Here is a 16,861-nt window from a genome sequence, read left to right as displayed (position 1 = left end):
CTTTTGTTGTCAAAATCCAAGATTGCCACTTGTCACAATTATCTTTTAAATCCGACTCAAAAATGCATCTTTATATGTTTTTGAGAAACTTCCACCTAGTACTTAAGAAACTGCATGACAATTTGAGCAGCCAACCATTGTCAGGTAGTGAGTTTAAGAAAAGAACCCTGACTTGGATATAAAGGAAACTCCTCAAAATCATTAGGAACTTGCTAGAATATTGTTAATTAGCATGTCTTTTCATCGTAACACGTTATTTACTATTTCTTATCACTGCCAGAATAAAGTATTAATGCTACAAAAAAGTAATCTTATTGAGAACTGCCTTGTAGCCCAATGTCGTGCTTTTAGCTGAGTAACAAAGAAATTTAAAAAAATACAGCTGTTACAAGAAAAACTGTCCGTCTCGCTCACCGGCAAAATGAAAATACAGCAGTGTCCAGTAGTATATAGGGGTCTGGACGGTACGTTGACACCAATCTTGCATGTTACCGTGTCCAGTTCAAATGATTTGCTAAATCGATGTTTTAGCCCCTTATCTCGATACATCGTAAGCGACATGAAAATTGGCATTAATGAATGTGCGCCACCAACCGAAGTTAATCTGGGAGTCGTCATTGGTTTTTATATCCATGTTTGTTCTCGTTATTTTGGTTTTGTGACGTCATTCGTCATTGTCTTACACCATTGTTTGTTCTCATTACTGTGGTATTGTGACGTCAGCAGTCATTGTTCTATGTCATAACTTGTTATCATTGTTGTGGTATTGTGACGTCAGAAGTCATTGTCTTACACCATCATTTGTTTTCATTGTTGTGGTTATGTGACGTCAGTAGTCATTGTCTGACACCATTGCTTGTTCTCATTGTTGTGGTTATATGACGTCTGCAGTCATTGTTCTATGTCCTAACTTATCATTGTTGTGGTTATGTGACGTCAGCAATCATTGTTCTGTGTCCTAACTTGTTATCATTGTTGTGGTTATGTGACGTCAGTAGTAATTTTTTCACATCATTGCTCGTTATCATTGTTGTAATAACGTGACGTCAGCAGTCATTGTTCTATGTCCTAACTTATCATTGTTGTGGTTATGTGACGTCAGCAATCATTGTTCTTTGTCCTTACTTGTTATCATTGTTGTGGTTATGTGACGTCAGCAGTCATTGTTCTGTGTCCTAACTTGTTATCATTGTTGTGGTTATGTGACGTCAGCAGTCATTGTCTCACACCATTGCTTGTTATCATTGTTGTAATAACGTGACGTCAGCAGTCATTGTTTTATATATATCTGTCCAGTTCTTGTTCTTGCTGTAGGGGCGTCAGTGCTCGATGGTTTAGGCATCTGTTTTTATCACTATATAGCTTCTTTCTTCATGTCACGGAGTCGTTGGCCAGTTGTTTTTTTTCTATAGAGCTTTTGGCTTTCCCCTTACACTTACACCTGCCATGTTCTTAAATGACACTGGCTGTTTATAAGACCTAGTGTACATGATCTATTAACTGTTTTGGCCTAATAATGGAAAATCATGTAATACATTGTAGGTATCCTAATGAATGAATGAAACACAACGTATATAGATACATGTATACCAAACACAAAAATTATATTAATATTTATTTCATTACAACACAAGTACAAACAAAGACACATATCATTACACTAGTGTGTATATGTACATACACATATGAAATTTAATGTAAGACATTGATACAGTACAACAGGTATTGGGGAATGTGATCAAAATCATGTGAGAAGCCAGCTGATGGACACAGAAACCAAACATACACATGATAGTTACAGATACCAAAAGTATATATGATTTAAAAGTTATTGTCTACTTCTTTATGTTCTGTTAAACACAAAATTTCATTATTTTTTCAGTTTTAAATGAAAGTTTACAATTTATTTTACCATAAAATATACTTGTAAGAATCAAGTAAACAAGATAACAAACCAATCAGATATACTCATTAACAAAACTTCTACATAAACTCCCTCTTACAAAAGTTAATACCGAAATAGTCAGACATCGATTCAATCTGAATATTTCTATAATGTAAAACAGGAAGACAAACACATGATTTTGGCATAAATTCTACTCCAAAATATTGTTCATTAATCATGGGGTTGGGAATTTTCTCTGTGATCATTTACCTGTGTGTCATAAGGATAATTTATCAAAAAATAAACCTTCACAATTAAATGACCTCTGTTTAGTTTAAACTTTGATGCCACAGGCAAAGATTTAACACAAGTATCCGGTGTAATTTAAACTTTGATGCCACAGACAAAAAATTATCACAAGTATTTAGTATAATTTAAACTTTAATGCCACCGACAAAGATTGAACACAAGTATTTAGCATTATTTGGCTAATCAAACCAGAGACCTTAATAGAAAATTTCTATCTAGGTCTCTAATCAACCCAACCAGAACAAAAGATATCAATTAAGGAAGTCACTTTATCTAGAGAAAAAACAAAAACCAACAACCTTATGTATTTTTTATGAAATATTTACAACAAGCATGATAATAAAGCAATACATGCCTTCTACCAGCCCCAGCAAGCTATTACACTGTCTGGATTTATATAGATGGTGCTGTTTGGCATTATCTTTTTTAAGAAAGTATGCAAAAAAATAGTTTGTTTTTTATAGGGTAGGGAACTAATAACCTTGTCAATTATTGAGTCCATTAAAACTCCTTGAAATCTACTGAAAGAACACAGTCAGGATAGGTTATGTTAGGAACCAGAATTATGGTCTTTTTGGCTGTACAAAATGTGGCACATATGTTACACAAATCAGACTAGTTACACAAATAATGTATATAAATGGTACATCTTGTTATCGGTGTGAAACGTAAATCTGAGAATACTGTAAAATCATTCACTTTTATGGTGGATTTATTATTGTTGATTTCATGGGTAAATATCAATTAATTTGTGAAATACATCATGTAAATACTCCAAGTAAGATTTTTACAATCTAGATTACTATAATGTATCTAATCCTAGAACCTGACTGAATATATATATATATATATATATATATGTATATCAAAAGTAAAGTAAACTACAACCTTTACAACTTGGATATTATATTTTCCAGATTATAAGTCACAACTTTTTTCAACGCCAGTCAAGCGTGCGACTGATATACCGGTGCTGCTTATATGTGGATGAAAAAATATAAAATTTTGTACCACTACAAGACTAAAGCTTTTGTACAAGTACCTGCCCATCATGTGTTTGTGAATGAGATGGATTGTGTACAACTGTCCTTTGTGATTGTATACAGGAAGTTTTGAAGATTGCAAAAAATATAACGTTCTAGTGTATTTAATATTTTTATACAATGTACCTTTTAATATGAATCACAATAACATCTTGAAGGTATGGTAGAAGTTTACAATAGACTATTGCACCTTGGACAGACAGGTCATCGAGTGATAGGTCAACTTGTAGAAGGACCACCATGTTTGCTTATTTTATGAGCGGCTTATTTGTGCATAAATCATTTGCAAACTTCATTAATTTGACCGATGCTCTTGTTTAATTACCTTCCGTTGTCTGTTTTATCAACAAATTTTGGTCAAAATAATGGTTACCATATCATCAGAAAGGATGAAGCTCATATTCTTGTGTCTAATATGTGGATCAAATGGAAAAAAAATTGCTAAAACATGGCTCTGCAGCCTATATACAGGTATGACTTATAACCTACGAAAATATGGTACTCCACCATTTCATTGTAAAATAAAATTTGGTGGTAAATGCTTATTGTGGTAATTATACAGTATATATCTATAATGCATTATGTCTATACAATATCACAATGTCATACTACCGAGAAGCAGAAATAATATCTTTAATATTAGATACCAAATTACCATTCAGATTTTGTCAAAACAAGTTACAACACTGATTTTTATACTTTTCTGTAACTAAGAGGATTCCTTTTGTAAGTACATTATAGGTACAAGTAGGTCTGGTTTAGTAGGTTTTGGTTTGTCTCTGTGTACCTTGTAATGTGTGTTTAGACTCCCAGTCTGAGTGAAAGCACGCCCACAAATATGGCATGCGTAAGGTTTCTCACCGGTGTGAATTCGCACATGGCGCTTAAGCCCATCTTTATGGTTGAATCCCCTGCCACAATGTTCACACTGATAGGGTTTCTCACCAGTATGTGTCCTTCGATGAGATCGTATGTGTCCAGCCTGAGTAAAACTCTTTCCACATATGTCACAATCATAGGGACGTTCTCCTGTATGGATCATAATATGTCGCTTCATACACTCTGACTGTCGGAATCCTTTTCCACAAATGTCACACTTGAATGGCATCTCCCCAGTGTGAATTCTGTTATGCACCAGTAATGCCCGTTTCTGTCCAAATCCTCTGCCGCAAATGTCACACTTGTACGCTCTATATGTTCCATGGGTCATCTCATGACTCTGCAAAGTGCCCTTCCTTGAGAAACTCTTCCCACAGATATCACACGTGAACGGGCGTTCTCCAGTGTGAATCATGAGATGTTTCTTGAGGTCTCCTGAGGACTTAAATCCATTTCCACAAACCCCACATTTAAATGGCTTTTCTGTAGAATGTGTCTTAATATGAAGTTTATGTTTCCGTGGTGTACTAAAGATCTTACCACATATATCACAAACAATTTCTTTATTATTAGACTTGATGGCTTTGTGTACAATTGTTTGTGTTGTACAAGTCTCTTGTGTTGTACTTGAGGAGGAGGACACCTCTGTAGAATTGGTACACAACAACTCTGCGGTGAGCTGTTGTCTAGCCAACTCTGTTATCATCTGCGTTGATGGAAATGTGCCCTCTTCATTCAACTGGAACTCCATCTTGTAAGAAAATCAGTGTCTAGAATAAAAAAAAATTGGCAAAAATGATACTTAGATATTTCATATACCTGTTTCTACATATGTATAGGGTTCATTCATATAACAATATAAAGCACTCTATCAAAATCTTTAACTGATCCATTGAAAATGCTAATCTGTGACCTTTCATAAAATATCAATTACCCATATCTAAGGGTACGTATTACTGAATTTCATTTTTTTCTCACATTACAATTCTTTAGCTATACAGTTTTTTACATGTATATAAATATATACCCCATAATACCTGATAATTCATATTTTTATCAAATTTCCAAATAAAAACATTTTTCATATTTACCTGGTAATTAGCAGGAATTGTGGCAGAATACCTTTTATTGAGCAACTAATTGATTACTCAACGCAGTGCAAATGTTATAACTTCCCTCAAATGCATAAGCATAAACAGGGTTGTTTCCCCTGCCGAACCTTTCATCGAATAATGCATTATACAGGGTTTTCCATAATTTTGTTAGTAGTAGGCTGTGTAGTGAAAGTAGGAGGCTGGCCTGCCGTGTACGTGTAGTTGTGTACAGAACATTATTACGGAACTGGATTGGTGTAGGCAGCCAAATGATCAAAGTAACGGGTCAAATTGGCCGGCGATCCGCTCTTATGAAAAATCCTGATTATATGACATTTAGATAATCTAATTAGAAGCAATGCATCTAGTAAGTAACCCCCTATGCCTTTAATAAAGATACTATCTGTTATATCACCATTCTGAAAACATAATGTGAAACAAAAACAACCATCAGACCATTGACTTAGTGGAATCTGACAACGGAAACAGTGTTGTGGAAAGTTCTACTGAGGTGATATCACCGTAAAGCATTCAAGGAATATTTTGTTGTTTACAGTTAAACAACAGTTTTTTAATAAGAGGCCCAGTTCTTTCTTTATACCTTCATAAAACTGTAATTCTCTGGTCGTGTTCAGCTATTATTAGGCCAGTCTTCAACCGGAACTCGAAATTATCATGAAAAGGCGCGTTCGTACAGATTCATATTGAGTACATATATGGCTGGTTCGAATACAGAATTGGAATCAAGAAACACAACTTGGTGTAAAGTAATACAGATTAGGAAAATGACACCTCTTACAAATTAAGTTAGACCCAGTGGAGCCAATCAATGAATTAAACTGCATCTGTTTCGACCTTCTAGCATTCATCAGCGATGATAAGGGCTTACATTTTTAAGCATAGGATGCGACTGTGCACAATTAGTTCATGCCTAACGCACTATAAGTCTTCATGCCAGTAGACTACATACACTAACAATTAATACTTGTTACGAGTATCTATGTATAGACTTCACTTATTTAACCGTATAAAAAAACCTTCGGTTGGGCACAATTGTAATTTGGATGCGCTCTGCTAAGAACGGACCCGTAAGGCGGATAGCATTTTGTGGATAGGCTACCAACGGTGAACACACGCCCAGAACAAACTAATCTGTTTAATGTTTTCTTAGAACTTATCAGATGTGTTACGTACGGAAATTGCTTTCATTTATTCATTTATTCATATATCAGCCTATGTTTTAAAGCAAGGCTAGTATTGATAACTGACTTTTTTTACCACAAGAAACCCACAGGTCAAATCTTTGCCTTTATACAACATGTGTTGGCGACTTAACTGGTTTCTGAAATAAGCTGTACTGACCACATTTGCTGACTGTATGTCCGATAATATTTGTTTTATGTACCATCCAGAACTTTCTATAATCTGTCATTTTTCATATATATATAAACAGAGAATACATGGTCAGTGTCTTAAAAATATAAGCTGTATTTTGGCGAGGGTGAAGAAAGACAAAATTCACGAGCATCTGTCCCGATTTTAAGACTTTTAAGATACTGACCATGTATTTTCTATATAGATGTCTATACGTTTGGTATGAACTTCCTTCATGTGGGATTTTTGTGTCCAATATTGTAATGAACACCTCAGGATCCGTATCTATGAAGTCATGCTCAACAGGAAACCATCGCTTAAATAATTGAAATCTCCGTGTTAAAGAAAAACCTGAACGTTCAAAAATAAAATATCACTCGCACTTTTTTTCCGAAATTATTTCAAATCATTGAACATGTTTTAATTCAGTTATCAGATTTATATCACCAAACATGTGCGCATGAGTATGGTCGCTTATTACTTTTCCACGAGTCTCCGTGTAAACTTTCTTTTGTTCATGTTTGGCCTAGTGTCATCGACTTTGAGTTTGAATAGTGGAATCTGTTGAGATGTAGTGTTTTCTTTGATTTCCCTGCAATGTTGTTTGAACTGCTGCGCTTGGTTGTAAAAAGGCCTGTTGCGGACCAGTGCTATTCGATGTAAACCTGCACCCAATCCTAATAAAAGCCATAGGATACGACAAATATTTCCACGATAATTGAAACACATAAGTAATTTTGGATAACTTTAAAAAATAATTGAAATACACTTAATGTCTTCTATTAGATATATTGCAGAGTGACTTCACTCACTCTTTGACCTCTTTGTGCGATAGGAAGTTTCATGTTTCACTTGTCGTCGATATAGATTAAACAAAATACCTCTATGTCTTTGTCATAAACCATTGACAAGTCACAGAACACAATACAGCATCATTATCATTAACAGCAGCGACAATGTTATGGTACAATTATATTAACTGGTTTACTGTGAAATGTTCGCAAAGTTATCTAGATTAATTCTCTCTGGCAAAGTTGAAAAATATATCTTTCCATGATTTTAAAGACATATACTACAGACAACTAAGTAAACATATAGGTCTGCAGTTGGAGAGAGTTTGGGCATATCATTTTTCTAAGTAATGTTAAGATACTAATACTTTTTCACTTTTTTTTCGATCAGAAAGGAAAGCAGCTTCTCTAATCGAGCTATTAAACAACACAATAAAAAGGTAGAGCGACCATACTGTTCTGACCATAGCCAGCAGCACACACTGTCCTATCAGGATCAGTTGCATTTTCTATATCAAGAATAGATGAGAATGTCAGAAATTTCGTTTTCAGTAAAATTGTACAACAACAGATTGAATAACATACTTTCATGCGAAATCAGAACGAGATATAATAGAGCCCTTTGCATCACTGACAAGAGAAAGACGAGGCAGCTGTATGATGCAGTTAAATTTATTGTTTGGCGCTATTGTATCTTACCTACAAATAGTGCTATTATTTTGTGCAATTGTGTTTGTGTAGGGTTTTAATCGTATCAGTGACATAAATAAGAACGTCTCCTTTTGACAGAAAAAGCACAACGTGAAGCAGTGAGATTCGTCACTGGTATTTCCCTTCACTTAACATCGAATCTTTGTATCCCAAACCCGGTATGGAAACACGCGGACAAGAGGAAAAGAAGGAAGGTGAAACATTTTTATCGATCTCATCATAACCCCTAACTACTTTTCTTATCCAAGATAACGTCCGTAGTATTGATATAAATCATGACGGTATTGAGCTCAACTTGTAGATGGTCCGTAGTTACAGACTGTCTATTTATTTTTAATTCACTAATTATTTTGCTGGTATGAGAAATACTGATATACACTGTATAATTCTCTGTTTGGTCACATATTGGTGACCTATTTGTTTCCGGTACATGATATATATCTACATCTCCTGATATCATACATGCTATAGACATATAGCATAAAGTTTTAATATTCCTAAGCCTGGAAAACAAATTTGTTTAAACCAAGCTCCAATGTGATTAAAATACAGGTCTTAATTTACCACTCCACTACTTTCCGTTCTTGATGAACGTAAAGAATTAAAGTGGTAAATAAAGATAACAGGTGTATATTGGGCTCCCAGTTGGTCCCGGCAAGGTCAAGGCTAGTGTTAAAGTAACGGAATTTAAAAAGTCCAGCCAGTCCATGTCCAGGGAGTCCAGTAAAGATCCAGGCTGGTGGTAAAGTAAGGGAACACCAAAGGTCCAGTCAAGGTCTAGACAGTCAAGGCAATGTCCAGGCTAGTGATAAAATAAGGGAATACGAAAGGTCCAGTCAAGGTCCAGACAGTCAAGGCAATGTCCAGGCTAGTGATAAAATAAGGGAACACGAAAGGTTCAGTCAAGGTCCAGACAGTCAAGACAATGTCCAGGCTAGTGATAAAATAAGGGAACACGAAAGGTCCAGTCAAGGTCCAGACAGTCAAGGCAATGTCCAGGCTAGTGATAAAATAAGGGAACACGAAAGGTCCAGTCAAGGTCCAGACAGTTATACCAGAAGTCATGAGTTGGCAGCGTCTGGTACGGAGTTTAATACTAGTATAATCAATCAATCAATCAATCAATCAATCAATCAATCAATCAAGTAGCTAGCAACAGTCACAATACCAATATTGGTAACTGTGGGTGGATGTGTGAAATCGATCTTACCCTTTTTGTTATCATCACATTGTATGCATGTTCGTCACCTGCGAAAATTTGACAGTTATGTTGAACATATTTAACGTTACCTAAACTAACCTAACCGAGTAAGAAGTACTGTTGTTTTATCAGAGATGTTTTGTTCTGAAGTGATAGTGCCTATTGGAATAAATAATACGTATTCGTAAAAAAGCAAGAAAAAACAAGGAGTTGTCTGGTATGTCGTAGTGTTTATTCATACAAGTTGTTTTTCCCGGAGTTTCGAGAAATAGAATGGAATATCGATAAGTATGACCCACACATTGTGCAAGAGTGCAAGATAGTCGAAAAACTCGTCTGAATTGATAATCAATTAGAGGTTAGAAATACATTCGGATTAACACAGTCTGGCAGTCGATCAAGATCACGTAATGTGAAAGAATCCATTTTATAATTACTATTCATTTGTAGTTCTGTAGTAACATGGCATTACTATCGTCTTGTTAGGCATGTTAAAAGGTATTCTTTTCACATACTAGAGTGACATAAACAACTGTTACTTAACCCAGGACATCCATCCAAACAGTGGTAGAAGCAGTACTCCGCTGCATATATCACATCCTTCAAAGGACCTATGCCTTCACACGTCATATCCGGAAAGCAGTCGCACGTGCAAAAGTTCGAGTCACAGGCCTGGTTCTGACATATGATGTTACAACACCCGTCTAACACTCCGTTTCCTCGACATCGTGTTCTGTACCCATCTGGACACGTACCATCATCACTTGGCATTTTTGTCGTCAACGGTGCTGGAGTATAAGGGGGACCTTGTGTTGGTGGTGCTGTTGGTGGTGCCGTTGGTGGTGCTGTTGGTAGTGCCGATGGGCCCGTTCCGGATATGCTGACATCAGCACAATTGATGAATGTTTCCTGTTCACCACATCCGAGACATGCTTCTCCGGTTATTTGGTCAACGCCCCAGTTATTTCCTGGAAACACATATGATGGCAACTTCATTTATGTAACGTAAACAAATTGTATAATCGTTTAATCTGTCAATAATTCATTATTGGCATCACTGTTCGTAAATAAACCATATAACGACTGAAAAAAATTATTTTGAAATGGATCCAAGATAAGGTGAAAATAAGATAATTTAAGGAAAACAGACCATTTTAATAAATATGCCCTAGTTACGTATTGCCCATTAAAATGAATAGATACATAAATGAACAACCCAGCCTTAAATCACTTGTTATACTATGTCCTAAAGCCTACATATGTCATAAACCATTGCATTACCTGCTCTGTAGTACCACTGAATGACGCATTGGTCACAGGTCATATCCGACGGAAGCTGAAGCTGGAGATCATAAACCCCGGTGATGGTAGCCGGCCATTTCGAATCACCATTTGTAAATTTAAGAACATGGTCGTCCAAACAGGTCTGAGTAACTGGTGTCGTCACGTCATCATGAGGACATATTTTAAATTGGAAGAACCCCATGTGTGAGGTTGTTAGATCGATCGTGACGTCAATTATCTGCCCCTTGTTGTAGTTTCGAGCGATGAAACCTGTTGCGTATTTGCCGCCAGCCTCATTTTCCCGTACCCCGTCATACGGGTCACCACATGCACCACATTTCCCGCCGTTACTTTGCATAACCTGAAAGATCGATTTGAAAATGTACTTACAGAGTTTCTTAATTATAACATAAGATGTATAACGAATCGTGGCACTGATTTTCAGCCGTTGAGATGTGATTGACGTGACCATATGTATGGTAAGCCATGTTGTTATTCATTAGATAATGAAGCAATATAAGATATCTTATTTGTTTTATGAAATATCTTATTAACACTTTGATAATATAAATCTCATTAAGATATAAGAAATCGCGAAAAAGATAGAGACCTATCAAAGCCCTTGTATATCTACCGTTATACAGATATAAGTATATAAATTATGTTATATGTTAATGAAGATACACGTTCAATAATAATATACATTGTTCTTTGAATAAATGACCACTTGATTTGCCAAAATATGCGTTTTTTCGTGTTGTTTTTGTTTTAGAGAAATAGAAGTATATGTAATTCTACAAGGACAACCATTTTAAGAAATTTTGTTTCTATTTTCGTGATACAAAGAGCACATAATTCCACTGAGGCGACAGCCAAAATCGAAAAGTCGAAGTTGGATGACTTTTACCCGTAACAGATTTAGATAGATAGCTAAACTTTCATTGGATTCAAATTTAAAAATAAACCAATTATTCTTTAAACATGTAATATTTTTATTCTATAAATATCAAATTCAGTTTTAAAACAGCATAGTAGTAAGTGTCGCTGGTTTCACTCTGGAATGACATCAGTTACCTATTTGGACATTTACACAAATCGGAATATTTTCCGGAAGGTAGGTATTTGTAATTCGTTTGTTACATCTGCCGACTAGTTACATTAACAAAGGCATGGATACATTAATAGATTACGAAACTGTACTAAGAAAAAGCTGTACTATAACAGAGTATATACCGTCACAGTACCATATATGATTTGTTTTCAGAGTCGGTGTTTTGTTTTTCTATATGCAGAAACTCAGAAATGAAACAACAGCACATACAACATTCATGTAAAGAAAAATAAAGCTAGCTTTCAAAAGGCGGGATACAGATATCGTGGAGTCCGTGGGCTGTGCGCAGGAAATTTTGGAAGTGAAATCCTGGGAAATCCTCTTTGATAAACAAGCACCACTTTAAATGAAAATATGTATTGGGTAGAAACCTAGCCGTCAAAATTTTATAGAATGATGCTTTGTCTTTTGTGTAATTACACAAAATGGTTTTGTATGAAAAAAAAGTGGAATATCACAAAATTTTGACTGGTTGTTATAAGGGAAATCATTTTATGTAATACCATGAGTAGCATTATCTGTATCTCCTTGATTTAATACTCAAGTTACCCGAGCTGAGTGACCTCGGTTCTGAAAGGGGAAGGGGGATAGGTAAGGGAGGGATGAACAGTCCATCTTTCTTTCCCGTCTAAGCTTCTATCCCTTTGGTGTGAATAGTACGTGAATTTCACCTGTGATCAACTAACTACAGGTAGTAACTTACCGAGAATCCTCCACAGAACAGTTGATTATCGTTATAGTTGGGTATGAAACGGTCGTCTCCTGGGTAAAAGCGCCACAGGGAGGACCGCTGTGGGGGTTCCAACATTCGTCCATGTCCCCGCACCGACTGACAGAGGGCTAGCAATAACAGAACTCGAATCATCGTGGCTTTACGATAGTAGAGGGAGTCTTGCTTTTATAGTCAATAACACATTGAGATTGAATTGATTGGTAATTACTGTTTCAAGATAACAAACAAACTAAAGATTAAAATCAAGCCATTTTAATCTCGATGTGATTTAATTAATTCAGCACAAGTACATATGTCCGAAAACAGAATGATGCAATTGACAAAGGTGCGTCGTATACTTGTAATCAGCACACAGGTAACATTGATTTATTAAAATCGTGCACCTGTTTTACCAGTATTCGTCAGGTTTTCATTACTAATGATAAACGTGGAATTGTTTTCCAAGTGAGATGACCAATCGCTTTAGGCAAATAGTTGTTATATGTATATACATGTTAACATATGTGTGATGTTGATGACGACAAACAACCTATTACAATCTGACCATATGTTGTTGTCACAGATGTTGTTGTTGATGTCGGGTATACATCCTGTGTGCACCGCGTTACTCCTCTTCCGACCTTAGTGTACTGTGGTACTTTTCACGTGGTACAAAAACTATAACGTTTTGTGAAGTGCAGAAATTACAAGAAAGAAACTAAAATCAACATATTATTAGTTTTATATACATCATTGCCAAAATAAGAGGGAGGGGGTGGAGAGGGCAGCCATTCTACAATAAAACACGTAAAACCTTCCACTGAAAAGTGCCAATTTACTCATCGCAAAGTCATGTCTGGGCTGTTAAGTTTCGAGCATGAATATATTGTTGACCAACTTGTGCTCGCTTTTAGGCAGTGCCTATTTCATTATGTATGATATACGAACAAGTGATCGGTCTGTTATGTTATTATGTTTTATAATGTTGAAGTGTAGTTGATATTGTAGTAGTTCGCAATATAGAGCTGCAAATGATATCTCTTTACATCCTATATAGATGGTTGTACGTGTTGAACGTAATCCAATGGATGTTCTGTCAGTTGCTAAAGGCCTTTCATTGAATTGTTATTTTTGTGACCGAAATGGGCGAAAAAATCCTACCAATTAGTCATCAATATGAACTTAAAGAGTTTCGTATAAATGATCCAGATATCTTAATTGGGAAGTCTGATTTCACGTGGACATGATTTATTGTCAAGTAACAAGGTATTGACACTTATTGAAGTTAATAACAAGTATGGGTAACAGGTGTAGTTAGGTACACAAGGAATTACAACTCTACTACACGTTACCTTGGTAGTTCGTGAGTTGTAAGTAATAAACTTATTTAGGTATTAAGGAGATAACAAGACTTTTATATACTTAGAAGCACATTTACATGTAATATTGCCGCCCACAGATGTAAGAACGTAATCTCAAGCCTATAAAACAGTTTCCTTGTCTGTGTTACATTGCATTCCTCTGGACAGCATCTAGATACATCCAAAGATGAACGTCGCGTTGATTTCGCTGCTGTTTGGTGCCGTATTGTGCACAGAAGGTATGATAAATATAGAAACCAAATAGACAAACGGAACTTTTGTAACCTATTTTACATTGTAGATATGTAGAGTAATGAACAATTGATTAACACGATTCAGGAGAGGTTTTGACGGATAAAAGTAGTATGTTACATAGCTGTAACCTACATATATGTGTTTTCTCCTGAATTTTACCTTTCACTTTACGGAAAGTCACACATCCAATCTAGAGTATTTCTGGTCTTTTTCTTCCCCTTTTTCTATAGTCTGTGTACTTTGTCCCTTTTGTCAGCGACTATTTTGGTCTTTTTGTTTGTTAGTTTTTGACATTTGAGTCAATGTCCTTTCCTTGTGTTTTAGTGTAGTATTTATTCAAAAGTGACACGGAAGGACTTGGTAAGATATTTGTTATCAGTTCTGATCAATTCAGTGTCGTATAAAAATTAAAACGAGTCGCCTAGGGATGCAGTTATTTTATGCTAAGAGATGATTATTATGTTGAAATTTTCATTTACAGTTATGTCAATGAGAAACCCAAAGTGAAAAACATGTCTTGGTTTCGTAACTTTTAAGATATATAGGCTTGTTGACACGCTTTTTATTTCAGTGGCTGGCTGGGCATGTCCACCAGGATGGGTTCCAAATGGTGGACATTGCTATCTCTTCAGCACCGTGAAAAAATCCTGGTATGAAGCAACGGTAAGATAATTTCACGCTGAAGGAAATGTTCATGGTGCTGTGAATTTTGATTATTAAGCTTGTAATATAATTGACAAAGGAAAATATCAATTAAATAACTTGTTCGCGTTATTGCGGATTTATGTTGCAATTGAAATAAGTATAAATATGCACAAAAAGAAGAAATGCTTATGTTTCCTTGATGAAATAAAATGATTATATGACGTTACGAATTTTCTCGTTCAAAAAACATTCACAAAGTGATTTTTTTATTACACAGTACGAATGTGCCAGACTCGGAGGAGCTCTTGTCTCCTTTAACTCTCCTAAGGAGTTATGGTGGGTCAAAAATCACGTCAAAAAGCTATGTAATAGTAAGTATTTTTGACAATAAATATGATAGAAACTTCACCATGACCACAATTTTTAGATATATATTATACATTCATGATGAAAAGTTTATCACTATTGAAAATTAAAGTTATAACTTAATGCAATGAGACAACCATCAGTAATTTGATTTTCTTGGAATGGGATTGGGGTTGGATGGGTGTTGGTGGCTGGATGATAAGTAGTAGTTAGTGGTACAATAACAAGGACGTCGTAAAACAGATCTTATGGAAAATGTATTAGGTATTTTCTCAAGGGTTTCCATCAAGATCTGCTAAGTATAAGTAATTGGTATCGAGTGGAGATTACCTTGCTTTTACAAATCCATTAAATATCATTTGGTACTTATTTCTAGAAAGAAATTACTGGTTCAGTGGAAATGACATCAGACATGAAGGGATATGGTCGTGGAACCCTAACACTGGAGAAATAAACCGAGACTGTAGAGACTGGGCACATGGCGAGCCAAACAGCTGGAGAGGACTCGAACAGGACTGCGCTCTAATGTGGGCTAGCAGGGGCTACAGTTGGGACGACGAACAGTGTCATCTACCTAAGGAGTACATCTGTGAACGATACATGGTAATTATACTAGAACTAACATATTCTTGGTGTTTTAGTAAGATAATTTCCAAGATTTATTGTTTGTGAAGAAGTGAATCATCACGTGAGTTTGTTGGTTTGTTGGTCGGTTACATGTGTTCTGCGATTATCAATCACTTGGTATTCCTGATTCGTCCTACTATTGTGATACCGTCCGTGCAGAATTTCGCAAGACGGTTCTCTCGACCTTAATTTGGCCTTATTCTTATTATTTATCGGGTATCATTTGTAGCCTCGCTAAAGACAAATCTCTTGAATTCCTGGAAGGGAGCTGAGGTTTTTTTTTTCAAAAAGATAACTATTGATGTCCATCTTATTTATCACTTCCGTTCCAATGTCGTTGTATATCGTGTCTACCTCTACAAACCACAGAGAATTCTTTATCGTGCGAGGATGGACCTTCTTCGTGAAAGTTCCGTCTACAGGACTAGATGTTACTGTGTTAATGGTTATGTCATTTCTTTCCGACTCAATGCATGTGTTTACTTAGCTGCCGCTTTGTTATTATGATGTCAGTTATATAATTGTGCATGGTTAGGACTTTTCATTAAGAAGGTAGGAGCGTGAATTTCTGGTAAAGAAATGGTAGGAATCTGTCATACGACATAACTTATGGATAATTTGTTTGAATCAAAACTCGCATTCCTGTTTCAGTATATTCAGGTGTTTTCACTCAATATGAAAATCGACGTTATTGTTCTTTACTATCATGTTCTTTTGTCAAACTCCACTAATAATTCTGGATTTTACTTACAAGAAACACAAATTTATAAAATGGCCAAATGGCGATTTATATTGAGTCTTCAAAAATAATTAATGATAATCTGCTTATCCATATGCCTTTCATAGAAAACCACCTGCTTCACTTCGTGATATTTTCACACTATCCTTACTTATCTAACTAATTGATTGTTTCTAGTTTTCAGAAAGAGTATGCTCCTGTCGGATCTAAGAGGATTGCAGTATACATTCACTGTGCAAATAGAAATTCATCATGGAAACAAATTAAAATGTCACCATTTTATTTTCTTCTTGTTTGTTTGTCGCTCAAGCAGTTGCTTTTCAAAAAACAGTATCCTTAGATCTTATGGATCTGATTATCAGATATAGATCCTAATTAATCTATTCATTTAAAAAAAAAATCCGGACTCATGTTTTATATCCGTAGTTGATTGTAAGTGATGAATTCGGATTATTACTGTATACCGGGATACAT

General features: G+C 35.6%; 3 protein-coding genes across 3 annotated transcripts; 1 reads left to right on the top strand and 2 right to left on the bottom strand.

Annotated features, from left to right (window-relative positions):
• Positions 1-1,602: 1,602 nt before the first annotated feature.
• On the bottom strand, positions 1,603-5,864 carry LOC132547283 (gastrula zinc finger protein XlCGF8.2DB-like). The gene is made up of 2 exons (XM_060211049.1): positions 5,812-5,864; positions 1,603-4,886 (listed from the first exon to the last, which is right to left on the bottom strand). The coding sequence occupies exon 2, from the start codon at positions 4,865-4,867 to the stop codon at positions 3,947-3,949; it is 921 nt and encodes a 306-aa protein (XP_060067032.1). The 5' UTR covers positions 4,868-4,886; positions 5,812-5,864; the 3' UTR covers positions 1,603-3,946.
• A 3,930-nt stretch (positions 5,865-9,794) lies between these two features.
• LOC132547313 (uncharacterized) lies at positions 9,795-12,547 on the bottom strand. The gene is made up of 3 exons (XM_060211080.1): positions 12,386-12,547; positions 10,569-10,932; positions 9,795-10,255 (listed from the first exon to the last, which is right to left on the bottom strand). The coding sequence occupies exons 1-3, from the start codon at positions 12,545-12,547 to the stop codon at positions 9,795-9,797; spliced, it is 987 nt and encodes a 328-aa protein (XP_060067063.1).
• A 1,395-nt stretch (positions 12,548-13,942) lies between these two features.
• On the top strand, positions 13,943-16,597 carry LOC132547330 (perlucin-like protein). Its single transcript, XM_060211097.1, has 5 exons — positions 13,943-13,994; positions 14,582-14,673; positions 14,933-15,030; positions 15,402-15,624; positions 16,565-16,597. Exons 1-5 carry the CDS (start codon positions 13,943-13,945, stop codon positions 16,595-16,597), a joined length of 498 nt encoding a protein of 165 aa, XP_060067080.1.
• Positions 16,598-16,861: the final 264 nt, after the last annotated feature.

This window comes from Ylistrum balloti, unplaced genomic scaffold (genome assembly GCF_031769215.1).
Source record: "Ylistrum balloti isolate Yb309-2 unplaced genomic scaffold, AGI_CSIRO_Ybal_v1 Utg369946, whole genome shotgun sequence".
Lineage (NCBI taxonomy): Eukaryota > Metazoa > Mollusca > Bivalvia > Pectinida > Pectinidae > Ylistrum > Ylistrum balloti.
Note: the sequence above shows the minus strand (reverse complement) of the source record. Positions and strands in the feature narration are given on the sequence as shown.